The sequence below is a fragment of the Dreissena polymorpha genome, chromosome 10, assembly GCF_020536995.1.
Source record: "Dreissena polymorpha isolate Duluth1 chromosome 10, UMN_Dpol_1.0, whole genome shotgun sequence".
Classification (NCBI taxonomy): domain Eukaryota; kingdom Metazoa; phylum Mollusca; class Bivalvia; order Myida; family Dreissenidae; genus Dreissena; species Dreissena polymorpha.
In genome coordinates this window covers 10249222-10274197 of record NC_068364.1, presented here as the reverse complement: position 1 = coordinate 10274197, position 24976 = coordinate 10249222, and the positions used below count along the sequence as shown (strand labels likewise).

Sequence of the window (24976 nt, the reverse complement as noted above, 5' to 3'; positions counted from 1 at the left end):
GTAAGAATGATTTTTCTTGACGATATCTTTGCTGATTATGAGTCTTGTGCGTCTAAAAATTAAGTCACCAGGTCAAATCTTAGAAAACCTTGTTTCCACTAAAGAAGCCACATTTGTGTCTCAAACTTGAGTGAGCGCTTCATGCCATCAATGTACAGTCACTATGTGTAGTCACCATTTTGTTAAGTAGCTGTGATCAGTCACTCACCATTATGTTTGTAGCTGTGTTCACTGATGATTTTTTTTAAAGTTTTTGTGTTCAGTCTTTGCAGATGGTGTTCAATAGCTGTGTTCCATCACTAAAAATTGCATTTATGAGATGTATTCAGTCTCTAACCATTTTGTGTTTTGTTTTTACCATGCAGTCAGAGGCTACAGTAAGTCACTGGTTGTGTTGTTGTGAATTCTCATCTGCAGTTAGCTCCATTTCAATCCATTCTGCATGATAGCATCCATTTCTTAACATTAAACTCAGAATCATTATTTGTTCTTTTAGAAAACATAGATTAATTAATTTATGTGTTTCCTCAAAACCTTTGACAGTTTTACATTTGTTATCAAGTTGACAAAACTAGATCTCTGACTGATGCCATAAGGCAAGTAAGTATTTGTGTACAGCTGATTTAAAACATTTTTGAGGGGCCACAATTATGGGTGGAAATTGTGAACCTCAAAATCAGTTATTTAAAAAAACCTAAAAATATATAATAAAATATTATATACATTTTAGCTTTAATATTTATGAAGCCCTTTCCTTTCACGTAAAGCCAAAGCCCTTTACATTGGAAGGAGCCATATCCGCATTTCAGTCATACCAGTTTAAAATATTTCCCATCGTGCAAATTATAGAATATGATGTGAAACTTTTACAACGAACATATGCAATTATTAAACACACATATGAAAGTTGGAACACGCAAATAGTTAAAAATTATACAACACAAATATCAGAATTATACCAAATACATATCATAATATTGCATACATATATGAACTTTTAGAACATATATATGAAAATATAGAACATAAATATGAAATTATACAACATATATATGTTATGCCATGCATATATAGAATTTTACCATATATTTATGACATGATACAACATTTATATATACAAATATACCACACAAACATGGAAATATAGAACATGTATATTCAAATATATCACATAAAAATGGACACATTGAATTTTGCAATGTTTTTCATGCTTTAGTTTGTATACATGTATATTTTACATGGTAAAGTAATGATATATGTCTGTGATTAATGCTGATGTGTTTGTGTTTGTTTCAACTAAGATGTTTTTTGTTTTGTATATACCGGTAAATATTCCATTCTTCTACATCTTTGTGTTGTCAGTGGTATAAGTATCATGCTACCATGATGTTCATTGAAAAAGCATCACAAAGTGCAAAGTGTTTGAGCCACTTTGGGTGCAGTGCTGTGTACCATTTCTGCATATGTGTGGTGCTCCTGAGCCACTTTGGGTGCAGTGCTGAGTACCATTTTTGCATATGTGGGGTGCTCCACTTTGGGTGCAGTGCTGTGTACCATTTCTGCATATGTGTGGTGCTCCTGAGCCACTTAGGGTGCAGTGCTGTGTACCATTTCTGCATATGTGGGGTGCTCCCGAGCCACTTTGGGTGCAGTGCTGTGTACCATTTCTGCATATGTGGGGTGCTCCTGTGAGCCACTTTGGGGTACCATTTCTGCCCCATATGTGTGGTGCTCCACTTTGGGTGCAGGGCTGTGTACCATTTCTGCATATGTGGGGTGCTCCTTTGAGCCACTTTGGGTGCAGTGCTGTGTACCATTTCTGCCCAATATGTGTGGTGTTCCACTTTGGCTGCAGTGCTGTGTACCATTTCTGCCCCATATGTGTGGTGCTGCACTTTGGGTGCAGTGCTGTGTACCATTTCTGCCCCATATGTGTGGTGCTCCACTTTGGGTGCAGTGCTGTGTACCATTTCTGCTACATATGTGTGGTGCTCCACTTTGGGTGAATTGCTGTGTATCATTTCTGCCCCATATGTATGGTGCTCCTGAGCCACTTTGGGTGCAGTGCTGTGTACCATTTCTGCTACATATGTGGGGTGCTCCACTTCGGGTGCAGTCCTGTGTACCATTTCTGCCCCATATGTGTGGTGCTCCACTTTGGGTGCAGTGCTGTGTACCATTTCTGCCCCATATGTGTGGTGCTGCACTTTGGGTGCAGTGCTGTGTTCCATTTCTGCTACATATGTGGGATGCTCCACTTTGGGTGCAGTGCTGTGTACCATTTCTGCTACATATGTGGGGTGCTCCACTTTGGGTGCAGTGCTGTGTACCACTTCTGCTACATATGTGGGGTGCTCCACTTTGGGTGCAGTGCTGTGTACCATTTCTGCTACATATGTGGGGTGCTCCACTTTGGGTGCAGTGCTGTGTACCATTTCTGCTACATATGTGGGATGCTCCACTTTGGGTGCAGTGCTGTGTACCATTTCTGCCCCATATGTGTGGTGCTCCACTTTGGGTGCAGTGCGGTGTACCATTTCTGCTACATATGTTGGGTGCTCCACTTCGGGTGCAGTGCTGTGTACCATTTCTGCTACATATGTGGGGTGCTCCACTTTGGGTGCATTGCTGTGTACCATTTCTGCTACATATGTGGGATGCTCCACTTTGGGAGCAGTGCTGTGTACCATTTTTGCTACATATGTGGGGTGCTCCACTTTGGGTGCAGTGCTGTGTACCATTTCTGCTACATATGTGGGTTCCTCCACTTTGGGTGCAGTGCTGTGTACCATTTCTGCTACATATGTGGGTTGCTCCACTTTGGGTGCAGTGCTGTGTACCATTTCTGCCCCATATGTGTGATGCTCCACTTTGGGTGCAGTGCTGTGTACCATTTCTGTCCCAAATGTGTGGTGCTCCTGAGCCACTTTGAGTGCAGTGCTGTGCACCATTTCTGCTACATATGTGGGGTGCTCCACTTTGGGTGCAGTGCTGTGTACCATTTCTGCCCCATATGTGTGGTGCTCCACTTTGGGTGCAGTGCTGTGTACCATTTCTGCCCCATATGTGTGGTGCTGCACTTTGGGTGAAGTGATGTGTACCATTTCTGCTACATATGTGGGATGCTCCACTTTGGGTGCAGTGCTGTGTACCATTTCTGCTACATATGTGGGGTGCTCCACTTCAGGTGCAGTGCTGTGTACCATTTCTGCTACATATGTGGGGTGCTCCACTTTGGGTGCAGTGCTGTGTACCATTTCTGCCCCATATGTGTGGTGCTCCACTTTGGGTGCAGTGCTGTGTACCATTTCTGCCCCATATGTGTGGTGCTGCACTTTGGGTGCAGTGATGTGTACCATTTCTGCTACATATGTGTGGTGCTCCACTTTGGGTGCAGTGCTGTGTACCATTTCTGCTACATATGTGGGGTGCTCCACTTTGGGTGCAGTGCTGTGTACCATTTCTGCTACATATGTGGGGTGCTCCACTATGGGTGCAGTGCTGTGTTCCATTTCTGCTACATATGTGGGGTGCTCCACTTTGGATGCAGTGTTGTGTACCATTTCTGCTACATATGTAGGGTGCTCCACTATGTGTGCAGTGCTGTGTACCATTTCTGCTACATATGTGGGGTGCTCCACTTTGGGTGCAGTGCTGTGTACCATTTCTGCTACATATGTGGGATGCTCCACTTTGAGTGCAGTGTTGTGTACCATTTCTGCTACATATGTGGGATGCTCCACTTTGGGTGCAGTGCTGTGTACCATTTCTGCTACATATGTGGGATGCTCCACTTTGGGTGCAGTGCTGTGCACCATTTCTGCTACATATGTGGGGTGCTCCACTATGGGTGCAGTGCTGTGTACCATTTCTGCTACATATGTGGGGTGCTCCACTATGGGTGCAGTGCTGTGTACCATTTCTGCTACATATGTGGGGTGCTCCACTTTGGGTGCAGTGCTGTGTACCATTTCTGCTACATATGTGGGGTGCTCCACTTTGAGTGCAGTGCTGTGTACCATTCTGCTACATATGTGGGGTGCTCCACTATGGGTGCAGTGCTGTGTTCCATTTCTGCTACATATGTGGGGTGCTCCACTTTGGATGCAGTGCTGTGTACCATTTCTGCTACATATGTAGGGTGCTCCATTATGGGTGCAGTGCTGTGTACCATTTCTGCTACATATGTGGGGTGCTCCACTTTGGGTGCAGTGCTGTGTACCATTTCTGCTACATATGTGGGGTGCTCCACTTTGGGTGCAGTGTTGTGTACCATTTCTGCTACATATGTGGGATGCTCCACTTTGGGTGCAGTGCTGTGTACCATTTCTGCTACATATGTGGGATGCTCCACTTTGGGTGCAGTGCTGTGTACCATTTCTGCTACATATGTGGGATGCTCCACTTTGGGTGCAGTGCTGTGTACCATTTCTGCTACATATGTGGGATGCTCCACTTTGGGTGCAGTGCTGTGTACCATTTCTGCTACATATGTTGGGTGCTCCACTATGGGTGCAGTGCTGTGTACCATTTCTACTACATATGTGGGATGCTCCACTTTGGATGCAGTGCTGTTTACCATTTCTGCTACATATGTGGGATGCTCCACTTTGGGTGCAGTGCTGTGTACCATTTCTGCTACATATGTGGGATGCTCCACTTTGGGTGCAGTGCTGTGTACCATTTCTGCTACATATGTGGGGTGCTCCACGTTGGGTGCAGTGCTGTGTACCATTTCTGCTACATATGTGGGGTGCTCCACTTTGGGTGCAGTGCTGTGTACCATTTCTGCTACATATGTGGGATGCTCCACTTTGGGTGCAGTGCTGTGTTCCATTTTTGCTACTTACTGTGAAACCATTTATTTTCGACAGCACAAAATTTCGTCATTTTTATAAAAATGACGATTTTGTCAGCACTTAAATTCGCCGATTTCTGATTTTGAATTTTTTTAAAATGCGTCAGTCAATATCCGATTTGTGTGTAATACATATTCGCGATCAATCGCAGTTGCCAAAAATCGTGGTACGAATGCGGGAACACATTTGAGAATCACTGCAGGAGGTGGGGCCTGTTTGTCACATGCCAATTAACTAGTCTTTTGTTATCAAGGGACAGTAATGGACCCTCTTAATGTATGCCATTCACACGTTCATTGTAATGATTAGCGGACAAGTGGGATCGAATAACCGTTAACGAGTGTTTGTAACAACGAAGCCAATTGCCAATTAGTCTTATTCTATCAAATAGCAAATCAAACTAGTCACTTTTGTTTATTTTCTTGGGTATGTGTTCTAGTTGGTATGATTTTTATTAAAATGCTGTCAATACCGTTTAAAAACTATTTGTGTTATACTAAAGAGGTTCCAGATTGTTAAGTGTTTTTTTTTCAGATAAAATGCTTTTTTATACTGATATCAACATTAAAATTATAAACTCTATGTGTGTGTTTGTTCTTAAAAAGTAAACTACCGGTATATAAATCAATAATGTCAATAATTTAAAAATAAATAAATTGATACATATAAAATAGTAATAAGTGTGGTTAAACGCAAACAATCAAACAACAAACAGCAATTAAAATATTCTTTATTAATTTGTGATAAATACCCATGTTGATCACACATCGTCATCTTTTCATTTGGTTTATTGTCATTCATCGGCATTTGCTGCGTGATGGCTTATATGCAACACCCCTGAAAAACACAATGCACCTAATGGGTAATAAAGTTATAAACAATTAGCGCTAATTCATTACCATTCTACATAGACGAAGTCAATGCATTCGATACAGTTGTACTGCACACGCGTTTTAAAGAAGTGTAACGTGTCAGTTTAGTACCTTATGTAATCAACATCCCTTTGTGTCAAAACCGGATTAATCTTGATTACCAAACAGCAGTGAATGTGTGCATGGATTATGTTGGAATTTAATGCCTTATGTCTACAGTAAAGTTTTAAAATATTGTTCAACTTAGTGTTTGTTTTTGTTCAAACATAGAGCATGATTGTTCGTTAGGATCTTAAATTCGCAGACCGTTCGACTGACGAAATTTATGAAAATTAATGCCTGGCGATTAATAATGGTTTCACAGTATGTGGGGTGCTCCACTTTGGGTGCAGTGCTGTGTACCATTTCTGCTACATATGTGGGGTGCTCCACTTTGGGTGCAGTGCTGTGTACCATTTCTGCTACATATGTGGGGTGCTCCTGCAGTATAATACCAGCAGATATGGCATATTACAACCAATTGTCTGTGGGTTTTATTTTATGCATAAACTGTTATAACAAATAATAAATCACCTTCAACTTTGGGTAAATATGTCAGGTATTTGGTAACTATTTTCAAATACCTGTTCCGTGGAATTAATCTCAATTTCAGAAGGTTATGTTGTTATTTTTCCTATGCTCCTGCTGTGGATATCATATTTTGTGTAAGGTTCAAGCCTTGAACTGTTCACTCATTTCCTATGATGATGCCAAAATCTGAGTCATCTTCAATAATTCTAAAACATGGTCATTTCCCATATTTCCCAGAGGTTTTGGACTTGAAAGTTCCAACATAGACGAAGAGTTTCCTAGATTGATAACCCCAATATTGCCTCCTGGCCATCCAACAGAGGCTAATAATATGAAACTCACTATTCTTGCTTTCTAAATGAATATATGATTGATAGTCAAATAGAATATGTTCCAAAAACACTCACAATATTTAACTGTAAGGGAAAAAGGAATTATGCCATTTTGATGTGTGTAGTGTTTTATGAACTTCCTTGTTGTAAGTATATTGTTTTCATACATAATATTATCTAGTTGGTTATTTAATTTTAAGCCTTTTTTTCCAGTTGCAACATACATAAACAGTATAAAACTTATAGTGTATTTTTTTTTTTACCTCTATACATTGGTTTCCATCCCTGATTTCAAACTGTACTTCAAATACGTTTCCATATGTGTTTAGACTTGAATCATTTTAATTTTATCTTAGTTTTCTAATACTTCCTGCCTGATAAATTTAAACAATTTTGATGTATGTGACCATTTATAACATAAAACAGAGGCAGATGAAAGTAAAGTAAAAAGAGCTGTTTGAATCAAGGTGTTATTTAGTTATAAATATGAGCACTTAATTATTTAGTAAGCGTTAATAGTAGCAGAAATAGCCAATGGCTTCTTTAATCTCTAATTGGCCATTACAATCTCATATTGGTAACATATATGTATGAAAATCTTTTTTTTTAATTAAGTAAAGCAGACTTTTAGACTTGCTGAGGTAATTATTTGTCAATGTCATGCATTTTGGGTACTCATTAAGATTCATTAGTGCTGCTCTTGCATAACCCCAGTTAGTATGTTCATGTGTATGTTTGCAGTATGCAGTATGCCCAGGTTGACCCCAATTTCCTTGCCACATATGCAGCTGCTGACGGGCGGTACCAGCTGGTCACCTCTCAGCCCCTCACAGCTGGTCTGCCCCTCTCTGCAGCCCGCTATGCCATGCCAGCCATGGCCACAGGGGTCACATACGCACCTGCAGGGTTTGTACCATCTCTCACTTGTTTGTAGGTCACCTGAGTAAAAAAGTGGTGGCATTAAAAGTTTCATTTAGTTTCAATAGTTGTAATTTTGGAAAATCCTTCTCTTATCCGTAATTACAAAACAAGCTGACCCATGAACCAATAATATTTTTATTCAAACCATCACAGATGAAATGGTTTGTGCTTTCAAAAGGATTTTACATGGTTTTAACCCCCCAGATTTGTGGAGTTTCAAGAAACAGATTTATTCCGTGGAAAGACTATTTTAATGTTTTCATGCTATTGTACTTGCGATGGCATATGTAGATGCGTTTGAGTTTATGTTTGGTTATACTTTCATTAATCAAGCTGTACATGCTATGAGTCCTGTTAATGATAGAGAGAACTAAGTGTTCCTGAACTCATGTACCATATGATGCTTACAGTTACGGTAGTCGAGAGCTGGCTGCAGCCACATCAGATCCTCTACTGGGTCATAGTATTGGGCCTGTACCAGGATATGGGGTGAGTCTTCTACACCCTACATTTTACATAGGACATACATGTAAATAGGCCTTGGAAGAAGTTTCCTGTGCCCTGGATAGAAGACCCTGACTTTGCCACAAACATTTTAACTCCCCAGCTGTTGTTAAAGCATTAATTTCCACTTCATTAAAATGTTGTCAGCGGTGACACACGTGTAATGACATAAAAGTGTTAATCTTTGATGCAAGTGGGAGTATTGTTTGTAGCACTACAAAAGCGTGGTGTATGATAAATGTGCCTATATCTGGACCAAACTGGATTGAGTTACGAACGTTGGATTACACAGAATATTGAAGTGTGTGAACAAAAATTGGGGTCCCAAGCCAATTTGCAAAATATTGGACATCTTGATATAACAGAGTTGCAGTGTAGTTTATTACAGTTGTTGTAAACACAATAAGGTGTCTTCATCTATTTCAAATGATTAACATTGAACATTTTGTTCTCAAGTATATATATATTCTATGTATTGTTAAAATACACAGTGTAACATATTTGTATTTATTTTCTTCCTGCTTGTGTTTTATTCAAGTTAAATATTTGTCCACTTCAGGCTACAGTGTACAGAAGCGCATACCAGAGATTTACACCATACTGATTGGCTGACACAAGTCACATGATCTGATTGACTTGCCTATGTTAATGCAGCATGCTGGTCATGTGATCTTCGGGATCTGTGTTCGTACAGAGGATCAACTGTTACAACAGAAGTGAAGAAATAGGACTTCAGAAAACCTTCTGTTCTGCTATTCTGAGTATTATTATTGCAACTTAAGAGATTTTGAAACAGGAGGTGTTCAGTGCAATTGTTTTTCATATTTACAGTGCTTGAAAGGTGCTCTAGGTTACAGAAAATGAATTATTTATTAATTTGTTGCACTGTTTAATGATATTTTGAAGCAAAATCTGCCATGTTTTAGAACATTCTTGCATTAGATACAGACTAAACAAAGTCCTTAAGTAGGCATTCAAGCATCAACTGTTATTTAAAAGGTTAAATCTGAAGTTGCACCATTTAGCTTTCTCCAAAACAAAATAACGACATCTTAAAATGCAACCAACGGAATATAAAAGAACTTAATTGACTTATTTTCAACAGCAATAAAGTTTGGGCAGGCTTTTGTTGAGAGAAAAAATCAAAAGTGAAATGTACTTATTACCAAGTTCTTCCATTTTTCCTTGACGCTATTGTTGTGCCTGTATTTTCTTGTCTGACAATACTCAAATGGCATGCTTGATTCAGAACAAACTTCTAGTCACATGATTGTATTTATGAAAAATGTACCTCGTTTGTGAAACATGCATTTCTTTGTCATTTTGATCATCTTTACTTTCCTTTTATTCCTTGTATTCAATATTTTTTTAGCAAACAAGATAAGTGACATTTAAGTTTATTTCTTATGTTAACTGTAAGATGGAATGTTGTTTTGATTCAAACAGTATTTGTATATGAATGCAAAATATTTCTCTCAGCTTTAGAAGGCTAAATAAACTCAAAAACTTAAATGCAGTCAGGGTAGGGTACTGTTTGGAAAATAAGCAGAATAAAAAAATGTATTTCATTCAGTTTTTAAATTAAGCATAAAAACCATAGAAGTTTTTGAAGATTTCCCCTGTATGTGATACTTGTGATTTAGTGTACTCCTTGTCTCCACAAAGTCCTGTCACTGAGATTGGTGCGTAAAGCATTTAAACTTGGACAGTCAGTGGATATTGTTTTTCTTAATGGGATTGCAATTATTTTAATTTGATTTATTTATGTTATACATTCTGCAATAGATCTTACATTTTAAGGATTTTACTACTTGTAATTTTTTTTTATCTAGTCTAAAATGGCTTAGTTCCAACAATTATTATACACGTTGGTATCATTTCGTATTTTTACAGCAATAGTTAAAATCAATGAGTCTATGCTTCATATCTGTCTACATGTGTAATCAAACATTACAAAACATTTCAATCTGTTTACAAACAGTGTAAAGAGATGAAAAATTAACAGCAGCTATTAACAGCTGTTAGTATTGTTAATAAAAACCTTTCTTGCCAAAATATCTTGCCGCGATATTCAATACGTCTGCCAGTGTCTGTTTTGTGAATTCATGTAAATGTATACATCTGAAGTATTTTGTGTGTTATTTTATTTGTTGGTTTTTGTTGATTGTTTTTCTTACAATGATGGCTATTGTTAGCCTGCTACATTGTTCTATGAATCTCTCAATGATGTCTATGTAAGTGCTATGCGTGGCTGTGTGTTTCTGTCTGAAGCTACTGGACAGCCAGTGCAACACACTCCAGATCTCCACTTAGTGTTATGCCATCAGATTCTTCAGGATCTTCAAACTACGCACTTAATGTCAATATACATTTGTTTCCACATTCAATTTATTTTGTACTCCATCCTATTTTCAATTACTGCCTTTGTAAATTAAGTGAATACTTTTTGTTGGATACCCTTTCTTTAGTTGGCTGCTTTATGGTGATATCATGAAAATACGCATACAGGTATCTTTCAGTAAGTATTTAGACATACTGAAGATAAATTCGTTTTTTACTACATTCTTTGATTACTTCCCCTCAGGTTTTTCCCATCAGTGCAGCATGGATTGTGTTGGATGTTCGACAGTTAGAAACATCCGGACCAACGTGTGCAATGCTTTGTAGCAGCAAGTTTCTTAAATTATACTCAACATCTACTTGTGGAATTTTTAGTTTTGTTTTGAAATTAATAAGAGAAATTAGTTTGGAAGGTAAACATTCTGATATAGTTTGCCTATTACACCTAAGAATACTTTCCATGTGTAGCAAGCATTAAGAATGTCTTTCTTTGTGAGATATTATAACAGCTCTCTGTGTTGTGTATAGGTCCATTCCCTTGTCACACTCTAGCAAAAATTTGGGCAGGGGAAAAAGTGTGTTGATTCGCTGGTCAATTAATGGAACATGTTTATGCTATTTACTGTATGCCAGTTTTAACTGCGCCCCTCAGCATTATGAAATTGCAATTTTTTCTTGTGCAAATAACTTGTCTTATTGTTGTCATACTTTCTAAACTGAGTCATTGATAATCAAAATATAATTTATTTCATAAATACACGATTTTGATATAATCAACAACACATGTGTTTGTTTTGACTCTTTTTTTTTCTTAGAAATATCTTCTATGTTTTACTTCTAGTAATAACATTGCATGAAAACTTGATCTTCATGGCATGCAGCAGTGAACATCCCAAACATGTGTTATTAACTAAAATTGCTTAAAAATGCCAATATATGTGTGTCCTTATTTATGTCATGTTAAACAATTGAATGTCTTAGTTATCATAATGTTTTGCTCTCATTTATGTACAACTATGTGTATTGGAAATTGTATGTTGGTATGCTGTTTGCATTTGTTACACCATGTTATTTACTGTTATATGCGCCACTGTATTGGCTTTGTTAACGCACTTGCATTTTCCTTGTAGTGCACATTTTAAAACATCACTTTCTGGATTACTTTGCAGTTGAATCAAGCTGACTTTTAGCTTCTATAGTTGCTATTTAATTATTATTTACTGTATATTCATGTAGTATTGTTCGAAACTGGATGTTTCACTTGTTCAAGTGATATGTTGAAAATATTTATTGTTTACTGCTTGCTCTCAACTGCAATAGTAACTTCAGAAAGTAGAGGATGGTAGTATGGAATGAGAATTTACTTGGAATGACCATAAGAAATGCTCTATGCCAACATGTATAGACCAAGGCTGCATGCAAGAGACATAATCCTTGGGGGTCTTATTTCTCACCCAGGTGTTTGAATGGCATGAGTTTGCAGGATGAGAGATTAGTGTACCACTTTGTTGATTGCTAATCAGTGTATTTCTTGTTGAATGTATATATAACTTCCTATTAACATACATAGTCTGCTTAGTTTTGTGTTGTGCTTTGTATTTAGTAAGTAGTTTGAAATGTAATCCCCAGAAACGCTGTGTGCAGTCTTTACTTCATTTTTAATTTGTAATTATTATACTCGCGCAAATGGAGTTCAAAGGGGGGATATTGGATTCATTTGTATATTTGTGTTGGTTAGTCTTTCTTCATAACATGTTGAATTTGTAAAGTTAGCTACATCCCCCCATTTAACAAACTATTGAATTAAGCTAAAAAAACGTTAATGAAAAGATGTCATCACCATGAAGTCAAGATGTGTAATACACTCTTTTCAAGCATTATCATTTACAAAGTCTTGAGGTATTTGCCCTTGAACATAATTGACATAGCAGTGAGGGGGTATTAGTTACATATGTGACAACTCTAGTTACATACAATTATGTCTCTTTATTATTCAGCATCAGCTATAAACAATAGCCTTCATAATTTTGTAAGATATAAATCTCGGCTTTATCCAAGTATAACTATTGAATTGACAGAAGAACTATAATAATGTGTTAATTAAATCTAATTTGATGTTTCTGTTTTCTGCACTGGCTGTTGATGTACCTGCAATAAACTGTTGTATATAAGCTTACTGACTTCTCAAGTCCCTCTGGGCCCTGTTGCTTGACACATCTGTCCGTTACCACTCACAGGTGGATATGTAAACATGTTTGTTTATCTATTTGTTCAGGATATTTTAATGCATGAAATTATAGCCTATAACAGTTTGGGGATTAACTCTACACCATGTTGCTGTAAGCATATCTGTCGTGGATATAGATTGGTTTGGTTGTGACAAGATTTACTGAAGGTTGCTGACATTCCATTGAAAGTCTTTTGTTGAGATTTCTTCAAGAAAAACTACATATAACCAACAAATGAAAGCATATAAACGCTTAAAGTGTTCACCTTCTAAATAAGACAATTGTGAAAGTCTTAAAACTGTCGGTGCACTTGTTACTATAGCAGCATGGTGTATGAGTTGGTCATTTGGAGAATTGGAATGCTGCATGTTGTCCCACAGACTTCTCTACCCCAGGGAACTGTTCACATGTAACCCTTCCATTATAACCCTACACTGCCTTACCCCTGGGAACCACTCTCATGTGACTGCTGTTAACACCCTACACTGCAGTTCATGTAGTGAGCGCTTTCGCGTCCATTTGAACAGATAATTCATTAAAAAAAAAACAGAATCATATGAAGTGTGAATTATAGATTTCATGATCCATGTGATGTGCCAGTATCTTGACAAAGTGTTTATACCAATATTGAAGCTTTAAGGATACCTTATCATCTGTCTTCCGCGAGTGTGTGAGGTGCCTACATTAACTTTTTCATCTGAAGACTTCTAAAAACCTTAACAGATTTTTACAAAAGGTAAGAGGAGAACACCATGGGTGACCCTCTTTCAATTTTGGTCAGCTCCTTACAGTCCATCAAATATGTAAGTAGGTCACCAAGGCTTAAATATATTTTTAAAATGATAACTGCATTAATTTTCCTCCATCAAACCTCAAGTTTCAGGATTTATATATTTAGTGTGAAAAACATCTAACTGTCCACTAACTTTTCATGCCCCTGGGGTATAGCATTAACATTCCCCAGGGGTCACATGATTTAGAAAGACTAGTGCTGCAAAATTACTTGACAACCAAGACCAAGAGTAGTCTTATTTGCCGTCTAACATTGTTAGGTGGTCTTATGCCCAATTTGTTCTGATCATGTCACAAGGGTTAAAACAGCCCCGGAGCTCGCGTGTTTCCTTTACATATATTTTATCAACACAGTTTAAGAGAGTATATAAAAATCATGGTCACTATGAGGTAGCAAAGACTGCATTCAGGTGATTAAATTTATAATTTTTACAAAATAGGATATACATTTTTGTAGGGTCACTTAATATATAAGAATATAAAATAAATTTTTTAAATAATACTTGATTTGCAGACTGCTAAAGCGATCTCTCCGGCAAGATCTGTACTTGATGAAAGAGTTGTCTGTCCCTAATTCATTTTAAAGTTCATCACCATTGAGAAAAGACAGTGGGATATAGTTCGGAAATCGAAATCAGACATTTTGGTACTCCGTAGTTTGTCCTAGGTTTGTGATAAAAGTAAACTAATTACGTTATCAATATTTTAAAAACCATGTTAACCATAATTGTGCAACCAATTTGACCAACGCCTTTGAGCACATAATTGCCTTTGTTATGCTCTCTTAAACAATGTGATGCGAGTCTGTATCAGATGAATCTCAATTGTCAGAAATTTTTAAGAAATCATGCTGTACTTGGAGTATAAAATGTAATTTTCTGATTCTAGATCCAAAGCGAACATTGTTTTAGTGAAAAGTAGATATGGTAGAAAAAAATGCTCACAGCTCAGGTTTAACACAATACATGTAAATACTAAAAGAATACAGAATGTATTTACATCGTTATGTATCATAAGTGTTTTGGTTAGAAAGTGGTCAGTGCGAAAGCATTGCAATAAAACAATGAAAACGGCACAAAACATTTTATTTGGGCACTGCCATTACAATTTACTTACTGATAACGCAGTGGTATATAATACTTTAGTGAAGTAAAGAACATGTTCAGCCCAGAGCAGTCATACTTGTCAACCCAGAGCAGTCATACTTGTCAGCCCAGAGCAGTCATACTTGTCAACCCAGAGCAGTCATACTTGTCAGCCCAGAGCAGTCATACTTGTCAGCCCAGAGCAGTCATACTTGTCAACCCAGAGCAGTCATACTTGTCAGCCCAGAGCAGTCATACTTGTCAGCTCAGGGCCCGTATTCACCAACCGATTCTTAGACTTAAGAATAAAGAATAGACTTGGAACCAAGAAAAATGTGTTCAGTGTTTGAATATATACAGGCCTCCACTGGTGATTGTGTCATTAACAAAATGTTCTATATGAAGAATAAATAGACAGAGATGTTTACTGCAGAGTTTGACTAAAAATTAGAGAAATTCTTAAATATTCTAATTTAAAGAATTGTCTTTATTCTTAGACTTAAGTCTAAGAATTGTTTGGTGAATACGGGCCCAGAGCAGTCATACTTGTCAACCCAGAGCAGTCATACTTGTCAACCTAGAACAGTCATACTTGTCAACCCAGAACAGTCATACTTGTCAGCCCAGAGCAGTCATACTTGTCAACCCAGAGCAGTCATACTTGTCAGCCCAGAGCAGTCATACTTGTCAACCCAGAGCAGTCATACTTGTCAGCCCAGATCAGTCATACTTGTCAGCCCAGAGCAGTCATACTTGTCAACCCAGAGCAGTCATACTTGTCAACCCAGAGCAGTCATACTTGTTCTGTTCCTTGAAACTCTCAGAGAATGCTACATAATCTAAAAAAAAGCAACTGCAAACAATCTGTGTAATGATGTTTGAAAGTTTATTAACAACAATACAACACTGTTATCAAGACACTCCTAAATGTACAATATGAACAAGTTCAAATAGTTAACTACAATGAACATGGTTGCCTTGAGGGGGGGGGGGGACAACAATACATGCCTCTGTTACTCACAAAATATCAACATTGTCTTTCACTTAAAAGACAATTATTTTAATATTTATTGGAATGTACATTTCATGATTTTATTTTATCTGGGTACATTTGAGTCCTGAAATATCAACGAAACATGACTCGTATGATATCTGCATTTCTACTAAAATTATGCACAAAGGGAAGCAATTGAAACATACCTACTTTTCAAAAGTTTTTTCCCTTGCAAGTTCATTCCCATAGATAATTGTTGTTTGTTTAAGTTTAAACAAGAGGGGCATTATGGCACTTGAGCATTCACACGTGTTCACAAACATTAATTGTTGATGACTCGACCAGACCAAAGGGTGCAAACTTAGAAAGCACACAATAGGGTAGACCTTAATGAATAATATACTACTCAAAATTTGCCAAGGATCACTTTTTATAGTATCTGTAATTTGAAGTTTACTCAGTCAGCGTCACGCATCAATGATAAATCAATACATAAAAATACATGTATTATCAAAAACACACATTCTAAAAACAAAATCTGCAAAATAATTTAAATTAAATAAAATTAAATTGAAGATAATGTGAAAATAAAAAGTGATCCTTAGCAAATTTTGAGTAGTATAAGCGAGTTCATAGAGCACCGATAACACAAATTGTTCAAGGCATCTTGACAGTGAGGTTAGTATACTATTGCTGCATACTCTAAGCAGTCTGCTTATGGTTGTCATTTGTTTACTGCCCCAATTATTAAGCCGGATTTTAATTGAACATGAGACAACGGATCATTCAGCCGGATTTAATTTGACAGCAAGATAACGGATCAAACCCGTAAAACTGAAATTACACAATACCAAAAACTTACAAAATGCATGACAAAATAATCCGTAAAATAACAGCGTTACACAACTATTAAAAATGTAATCTTAGGCCTTTAGCATTATACAAGTATTGCATAGATGTACATAAGATTTTACTGTCCATCACTATGAGCATTTAGAATTCAAAACAATAAAAGGCAGTACTGAACGTTTAAGGAATGATGGATTTAGTTGAGTTATTCAAATAATTACAACCAAATAACAGCATATCACATCAATGTTGCAATAACTACATTTAACTTACACAAGGGTGAGACCAATTAGATTTGACTAGATATAGACTAGAGGTATGCATGGCGTTGTAGATGGCTGTAAAATGATACAAAACATTGGTAAATAAAATAAACTGCTGCGCCATGAGCGCATGATACGCCCGTCGTTCGCCAATGAAGTAGTAAGGTAATAAATAACCCTTTGAATCATTTTTTTACTTCAGTTTATTTAATGAAATCACGAAATTTTGACGAACAAAGTCGCATAACTCTGGAACGACAATTCAGAATTCCGTCAAAAATGAAAGGGGATCAGGGTTTATGAATATTAAGATTGTGTTAAAATTTGAAAAAAATCCATCGAAGGATATTTGAGCTACGGTAGGACATTCAATGAAATCACGAAATTTTGACGAACAAAGTCCCATAACTCTGGAACGACAATTCAGAATTCCGTCAAAAACGAAAGGGGATCAGGGTTTATCAATATTAAGATTGGGTTGAAATTTGAAAAAAATCCATCGAAGGATATTTGAGCTACAGTAGGACATTCAATGAAATCACGAAATTTTGACGAACAAAGTCCCATAACTCTGGAACGACAATTCAGAATTCCGTCAAAAACGAAAGGGGATCAGGGTTTATCAATATTAAGATTGTGTTAAAATTTGAAGAAAATCTGTCAAAGGATATTTGACGTAGCGTACGACATTAACAGACGGACGGACGGACGGACGGACAGACGGACGGACAGACGGACGGACAGACGGACGGACAGACGGACGGACAGACGGACGCGGGGTATACCATAATACGTCCCGTCATAGACGGGCGTATAAAAAGGAACGGGATCTATCATGTTTTACACATATGATGAGTTACATAAGATTCAAGCGGAGAGTTTACACTGAACAAATGATAATCCGAAACACAAAAATGGAACGAATCGTTAGAGTACGAACAAACAAAAAATCTTATCAGCAAAATAGTAAGAAAATCGCTGAACAGTCTAATAAAAATAGTTTGTATAATAATCAAATACATAAAAATGTATCAAAATATGCTCTTTCTATTTGTTTACCTGGACAATGAAGCTTGCAAAGGGGTTTTTTAATTTAAGAAAAACGTGACCAAACGATTTCTTGTAAAAATTATAGCGTTGGAAAAATCGGTCAGGTTACATACAACTAATAATCAAGCTAAGGAACAACACACTCCCCGTCTGATATCATGAAGATATCACTATCAATTTACAACTTTTGTCTAACATAAAAAAGTATCAAAGATCCCAAGAAAAGAAAAATATAGCAAAAATACACTCAACCTTGAATAATAGGTACACAAAGGTTGTACATGAATATAACATCAATTATTAAACATAAAGCTTAGCAATTAAAACATAACACTGTTTTACACACAAAATTCAGTCAATCAACCGCACCACTTGCGTTATAGGTCTTATGTATTTTGCTGACTGTCCGTCTCTATGATGCAACCTCACTTCAAGTGACCTCACTATTTCGTCGGTTCCGGGGAAAACTCGCTCTACTACCGCCATTGGCCACTGGTTTCTCTCCGAACTCTCCTTCAGCAACATGACATCTCCCGGTTTGACATCATCCCGAAGCTCGAGCCACTTTCGTCGACCCTGAGGGCTACTTAAATAATCTTTTTGCCAACGCTTCCAAAACATGTTAGAAAGTATTTGAACATGTTTCCACTGAGAAGCGTAGATTTCTCTGATGTCCGTAGAAGTTGTCAGAGGTGGCAGGTGTCCAGATTTCTGTGTCAGCAACATCCATGGGGTTATCAGGACTGGGTCGAGCGGATCGTAGGTGATTGGCCCAATCGGTCGACTATTTAGCACAGCACACACTTCACACATCAATGTACACAACACTTCGTGTGTGAGTTTTTGACCTTGGGTATTCAAAAGCATTGCATTAAGAATAATTCGAGTTAGTCCAATAATACGCTCCCAACATCCTCCCTTGTGCGAAGCGTGTGGGGTGTTCAAGATCCAGGCGACTTCCTTATCCTTGAGAAATGCTTTTATGGGTGGGTCTTCAACACAAATTGCATCAGCTTTAATGTCCTTCAAAGCACCAACAAAATTGGTTCCACGATCAGATCGAAATTCTTTCACAGGTCCCCGCACAGAGATGAATCGTCGTAGAGCGTTTATAAAGGCTGAGCTACTCATGTCCTCGATCACTTCTATATGAGATGCTCAGGTGAATAAGCAAACAAATATGATGGCCCATCGTTTGCTCTCTGCAACCCCTCCTCTGGTACGCCGTGTCACAACTGGCCATGGTCCGAAGGTATCCACACCAACGTATGTGAATGGAGGTCCTGGGGTAAGTCTATCTTCAGGAAGGTTGGCCATCTGTTGATTCACAAAGTTGCCACGCAAGCGCCTGCAAGTAACGCACTGGTATATGATGCTGGATACTAAACGTTTCACCCCGACTATCCAATAGCAATGGTTTCTTATGGCTGCCTCTGTATAAAGTCTACCCTGATGGTGAACTAAAACATGAAAATGATTTACAAGCAGACCAGCAATGTGTGATTTTCAAAGACTTCCAACTAGAGAATTTCTGAATGTTTCAGTTATGTCACGATTAATGTCTGTTTTTGAAACCTTCACAAGAGGTCAAATTTCGCTATCCTTGCCTTCATCTACCAGGGTGAATGTGTCGGGAGAACGTGTTTCATTCGGAAGTGTCTTCGGTCCTCTAATCCACATACTTGCATCCGATTTCTTGGCAGGTGTCGCACAACGTGTGGCGAGATCTGCTGGGTTGTTTGATGTATGTACATAGTTCCACTGGTGGACATTAGTGCGTTTCAAGATGATTTGTACTCTGTTGGCTACGTATGTGTAAAATCTTCTAGACTGATTGTTCAAATACCCGAGAACAACTCTGCTGTCAGAATGAAAAATGAATCTCTCCATGGGATAATCAAGATGCTCCGAGATAATTTCTGCTACCTCAGTGGCCAAGACTGCTGCACACAACTCTAAGCGTGGAATGGTTGTGTTTGCAGGTGCCAACCTTGATTTTCCGAGCACAAACCCTGTTTCAGTTGCAGTCATCACAAAACAGACAGCCGATATTGCTTTTTCAGACGCATCTGAATAAATGTGTAGTGCATCCTCTGCGGTAAAATTGGTCATGGTGTACATACGTGGAATGGCTATGTCATTCAATGAGGTTAATGAGTTTTTCCATTGTTCCCATTTTCCTTCTAAGTGTCTTGGCAACGGCTCATCCCAATCTGACGATGTGGCCTCATTCATGATTTCCCGTACCAAGATTTTTCCTTCTATTGTCACAGGCGCAAGAAATCCTAGCGGGTCAAAAATGCTGTTGACTGTGGCAACTACTTCTCGCCTTGTGAATGGTCTTTCAGCAATGTTGATCTTAAACTCAAATGTATCGGCATTGGTATTCCATTTCAAACCTAGACTAGCCTGATCGGGCATTTCATCTGTAGAGATGTCAAAGGATGTCATGTCAATTGCGAGGTCTTCTACTGGGAAACTGCTTATCACGACTCTAGAATTAGAGGCTATCTTATACAGTCTAATACTGCTTCTACTCAAGGTTTCTTGCGTTCTTTTAATCAAGTCAATGGCTTCTTCTTCCTTTAAATGTGATGTCAAGGCATCGTCTACATAGAAGTCCCTGTTTACAAAGGTTCTCACATCTTCATCTGCAGTCTCGACAGCTTTTCTGAGGCAGTAGGTGGCTATAGCTGGCGAAGGGCTGTTCCCAAAGACATGAACCGTCATTCGGTATTCTATTAGCTCTTTCTTTGGATTGTTGTCTTTGTGCCAAAAGAAACGAAGCAAATCACGGTGTTCCTTGTTGACCTTGAAGCAATAGAACATCTGCTGCACGTCGCACATGACAGCTACAGCATTACATCTGAAACGCAGAAGTACACCAAGCAGACTATTCGTGCAGTTTGGTCCAGTCAAGAGAATGTTGTTCAGTGTTCAATTTCCATTAAATACTGCAGATGAATCAAACACTCCTCGGACCTTGATTGGCTTGAGCGGGTGAATGATATACCCCAAAGAAAGGTAGATACCAGCGTTATGTGTCTTCATTCAGTGGTGGGGCCTCTTCTACTGCGCCAGAATCTAGTATCTGTTGCATGAACTTGTGCATTTGCTCTTGTTTCACTGGATTTTTCTGTAGTGAAGCCCATAGGCTGGTAGCTCTCTTATAAACACTTAGCTTGTTATTTGGGAGCTTTTCTCTGGGATTCTTTAGTGGCAACGGAGCTGTCCAATGACCATCTCTAATGTCTATTGTATTGTCCATGATTTGAAGGAACATCTGGTCATCTTGGGACAGTCCAACTTGATCATCAGCTTTAGTGACCTTGAAAATATCATCACTTGTGTTGATTTTCTCACTTACTTTCAAAGCATTCGGGCAAGGGCACAACAAAGTTGTTCTGTCTGCGTTCAACACTTGAGTCTTGAATGTTCTTATGTTCTTACAAGTCTCGTTCATATGCAACTGGCCCAAACACACTTCGCCAATAAAAACCCAACCAAGTGGTAGTTTTTGTGCAAATGGCAATTGCTTCTGATCATCTAGCACTTGTTCCAGAACATGATGTGCTTCTGGGATATCTCTGCAAATCAGTAGCCCTATGTGCGGATTCTCCATGAGTTCAGAGAACTTGTCCTTGATTGGCTTCAGGTGGGAAAGCAATGCAGCAACTTCCGGTGTGGGTATTTCAGATATGTCACTAGGAATTTCACACTCAACTAAGTTCTTGACTTCTAACTGACAAGAGTCATCAATTGCACAGACCATGAGATTCAAAACACTTCTAGATAAGATACTTGTCTTTCCTGCGCAAGATGAAAGTGTGTATCGCTGTCTCGCATCTGCAATTCTAAGCTCATCTAATAGTTCCGAGCTTGCAAGGGATCGGTTGCTTTGATCATCATGTACGGCGTATGTATAAATGTATCTGTCTGGCTCTTCGGGCTTGAATACTTTCAGGGCCCTCAATCTATTAAATCTGCCGCCGAAATTTGGCGGCAGTCCCCCACCTGAAAAGTATACTTTTTTCCCCTTTTTGGGGGAAAATTCCCCCTAAAAAAAAAAATTTTTTTTTTTTTTTTTTTAATAGAAAGATGTGTCTCATGATTATTATATCTCAATTCTTTTTCAATTTAATCTTTGCAAACATACTAAATTATGAAAAATGCAATGAATATAGTGCAAACATGTACAAATGTAATAATGAGAGAGTAAGTAAAAAAATCCCCCAAAAAGGGAAACGCCGCGAAAATTCCCCCTCCTAAGGGCTGCGGACCCCTTCTCCCAAAGTAGTGTGCGGGCGCTGACTTTCACCAAAACTGTTTTGGAACATGACCTTTTCGCCGCACACAGCAGTACATTTCGAAACAATTTTGCTTTCTTGCTCCCCGCCGTGGCTTCTCATGGTTGTTGTGTCATTATGAACATGAAGAGCAGTTGGATGACCTTTGTCGCATACTCGACACGTAACAATGGCCTTGCAATCTTTGCCATGTGACTGTTTGAATTGCAACATCTGAAACAAATCTTTTTCTCCCATAGAATTTGCTTGCGTTCTTCACATGGTTTTTGACGGAAGGCCCTGCATGCATTCAACGGATGCCCCTTGCCATGGATGGCACATTCGTGCACTGATGGGACAGGCACTTGAACTCGAGGTGTTTCAACATCAGTTTTCCTTGTTAAGAGGTGATGTTGCGTCCTTGTGCTGGATGGAACGCTTTTGGCGTCAAACCTCTGGCTTTGTTTGTCACTGATCACTAATGCTGGATCATTGAACCTTCCTGCCATACTTTCAAGAAACTCTGTAAACACTGTAAATGGCGGATATGCAACGCAGTTAGTCTCTTTGTAATTCGCTGCCTTGTTGATCCATTTTGACTGAATAGTGACTGGCAATTTCTGTATCATTGGATTTAAGCCCATTGGAGTGTTGAAGTGCCCTAGCAATGTAACAAACTCATGACGTGTCATCAAATAATTAACCTCATTAACCCAGTCCAACAAGTCATAAAGCTTTGAATAACCCTGGTTGCCTGTAATCCTTTCGATTGAGAACAATCGTCTGTTCAACGAATCAAGAATCATTTCAGATCTGCCAAATCTGTCGTTTAACCGTTTCCATAGTTGGTTCCGCGCTCTTTCTGCGTTTTGGCAAGAGTTTCGGATAGATATGGCCTGGGGTGACGACTTGTCACCTAAATATTTTACCAACAAGTCCAACAGTTCGCTTTGTGACAGTTCAAGTTCTTCAACTAATGACATGAATTGTTTTTTCCAATGAAGATAGTTCTCAGGCTTATCATTGAATTTCACAAATCGTGATAAAAGTTCTTTCTTTAGAAGGAAATTTGAAAATTGCAATGTTTCTTTCAGCGTCTCTTGCTTACATGTAAAATTAGGCACTAATTGCCTCACGAATGTCTCTGTACGGTTACATTTTTCTTCTTCTAACTGAATATCACGATCTTCAAAATCGCCTGAGTTCTCCAACACTTCTTGAATTTTTAACTCTTTTTCCGCAGTGAGAATGTCTCTTTTAATTTTTTAATTTTGCACGTTGGTTCTCAAGTTCTAATTCAAGTTCTCTTAATTCTGCTTCTTTCCAATTGTTTCTGTATTCTATTATAATAATTTACCAACATTTCTGCAATTTAAAAGTTAAGACCATAGAAACAAGGGACCATAAACATAGTAAATTGTACACAATTCATTATCACCAGAGCTATTAAATTAATTAATAAATCACCTGTTATTTCGTTTTAATAAAAGAGTCCAGCTGTTTTCTCTTAATGATTCCTTTACAGCAGACATTCATAGTAGTTAGGCCCCATAAAATGTGAAGATTCAAAGATAGCGAAAGAAGAATCTACACAACCCTGGATTCTGATTAGTAAAAATATTGAAGGTAATAGGAACTGCATCAACATCTTTGACATTGACATGTTTACAAAAGTCCACATACAAACACAAGCAGATAACTCTTCCATACACATAAAACGTAACAATGTGCTTTGCAATGACAACAGCTTTATTTTCCCCATTAAAGTCAAACATACAATTATAACCTACAACATTGTTATGCATATAAGCAATTCATATATATTAGCTACATATCTATGTAGCTTAGATTGAATATGGAAAGTTTAAATCCCATTTGACAGAGCTAAGAGAACTATAAAGAATAAAGATCCGCATTAAAGAAGTAGCAGAGTGCTGCACCCTATGATTCCCCTCCCTGTGGTGTGCTCAACCCTGTCCCTTGCTGTGTTGACACTTAGACCTGGTTACCACTGGAAGAGGAATTTTAAGATGTAATATATCTTTTAATACAAGAGTTCCGCGGTCGGAGATGACCGCATTGAAGCCGGATTTTTGATTTAAATGACAGGAAAGTACCTTTCGTGTTTTTGTCAATGCAATACTCTAGGTACAAGCATACCAAAGTTATAACATGGAATAAGAACTTTAACATTTTTACCTACCAAAGTTATAAGAACTTTAACATTTTTACATTCAAGGTCACAGTGACCTTGACCTTAGAATGAATGACCTTGAAATGACCAGTGGTCATCTAAGTGTGCTTGCAAACCTTCATGTCAAGTTTGAAGACTATGTCCAAGCATACCAAAGTTATAACAATTTTAACATTTTAACATTTAAGGTCACAGTGACCTTGACCTTCAAATGAATGACATTGAAATGACCAGTGGTCATCTTCTAGTACTGGCCAATCTTTATTTCAAGTTTCAAGACTCTAGGTACAAGCATACCAAAGTTATAACATGAAATAAGAACTTTAACATTTTTACATTCAAGGTCACAGTGACCTTGACCTTCAAATGAATGACCTTGAAATGTCCAGTGGTTACTTACTAGTTCTGGCCAACCTTCATGTCAAGTTTCAAGACTCTAGGTCCAAGCATACCTAAGTTATAACAACTTTAACATTTTTACATTCAAGGTCACAGTGACCTTGACCTTCAAATGAATGACCTTGAAATGTCCAGTGGTTACTTACTAGTTCTGGCCAACCTTCATGTCAAGTTTCAAGACTCTAGGTCCAAGCATACCAAAGTTATAACAACTTTAACATTTTTATATTGAAGGTCACAGTGACCTTCACCTTCAAATGAATGACCTTGAAATGACCAGTGGTCATCTGTTAATCCTGGCCAACCTTCATGTCAAGTTTGAAGACTCTAGGTCCAAGCATACCAAAGTTATACCATGAAATAAGAACTTTAACATTTTTACATTCAAGGTCACAGTGACCTTGACCTTCAAATGAATGACCTTGAAATGACCAGTGG

At 38.1% G+C, this 24976-nt stretch overlaps 2 protein-coding genes across 15 annotated transcripts in view; one reads left to right on the top strand and one right to left on the bottom strand.

Annotated features, from left to right (window-relative positions):
* Positions 1-12569, top strand: part of LOC127847496 (RNA binding protein fox-1 homolog 2-like) — a 124530-nt gene extending 111961 nt beyond the window's left edge. For all 14 annotated transcript variants that reach the window (XM_052379489.1, XM_052379488.1, XM_052379485.1 and 11 more), the window contains 3 exons: positions 7375-7539; positions 7965-8043; positions 8618-12569. In XM_052379489.1, the coding sequence (XP_052235449.1) occupies positions 7375-7539; positions 7965-8043; positions 8618-8662 (289 nt within the window). In that variant the 3' untranslated portion in view covers positions 8663-12569. The remainder of the gene's footprint in view (positions 1-7374; positions 7540-7964; positions 8044-8617) is intronic.
* Positions 12570-16716: 4147 nt separating this feature from the next.
* LOC127847494 (uncharacterized) lies at positions 16717-23998 on the bottom strand. The gene is made up of 2 exons (XM_052379479.1): positions 23542-23998; positions 16717-23258 (listed from the first exon to the last, which is right to left on the bottom strand). Exon 2 carries the CDS (start codon positions 20504-20506, stop codon positions 19247-19249), a length of 1260 nt encoding a protein of 419 aa, XP_052235439.1. The 5' UTR covers positions 20507-23258; positions 23542-23998; the 3' UTR covers positions 16717-19246.
* Positions 23999-24976: the final 978 nt, after the last annotated feature.

Coding starts and splice junctions, on each gene's coding strand:
- LOC127847494 (XM_052379479.1), bottom strand. CDS start 20,506: ATGTGCGACGTGCAGCAGATGTTCTATTGCTTCAAGGTCAACAAGGAA.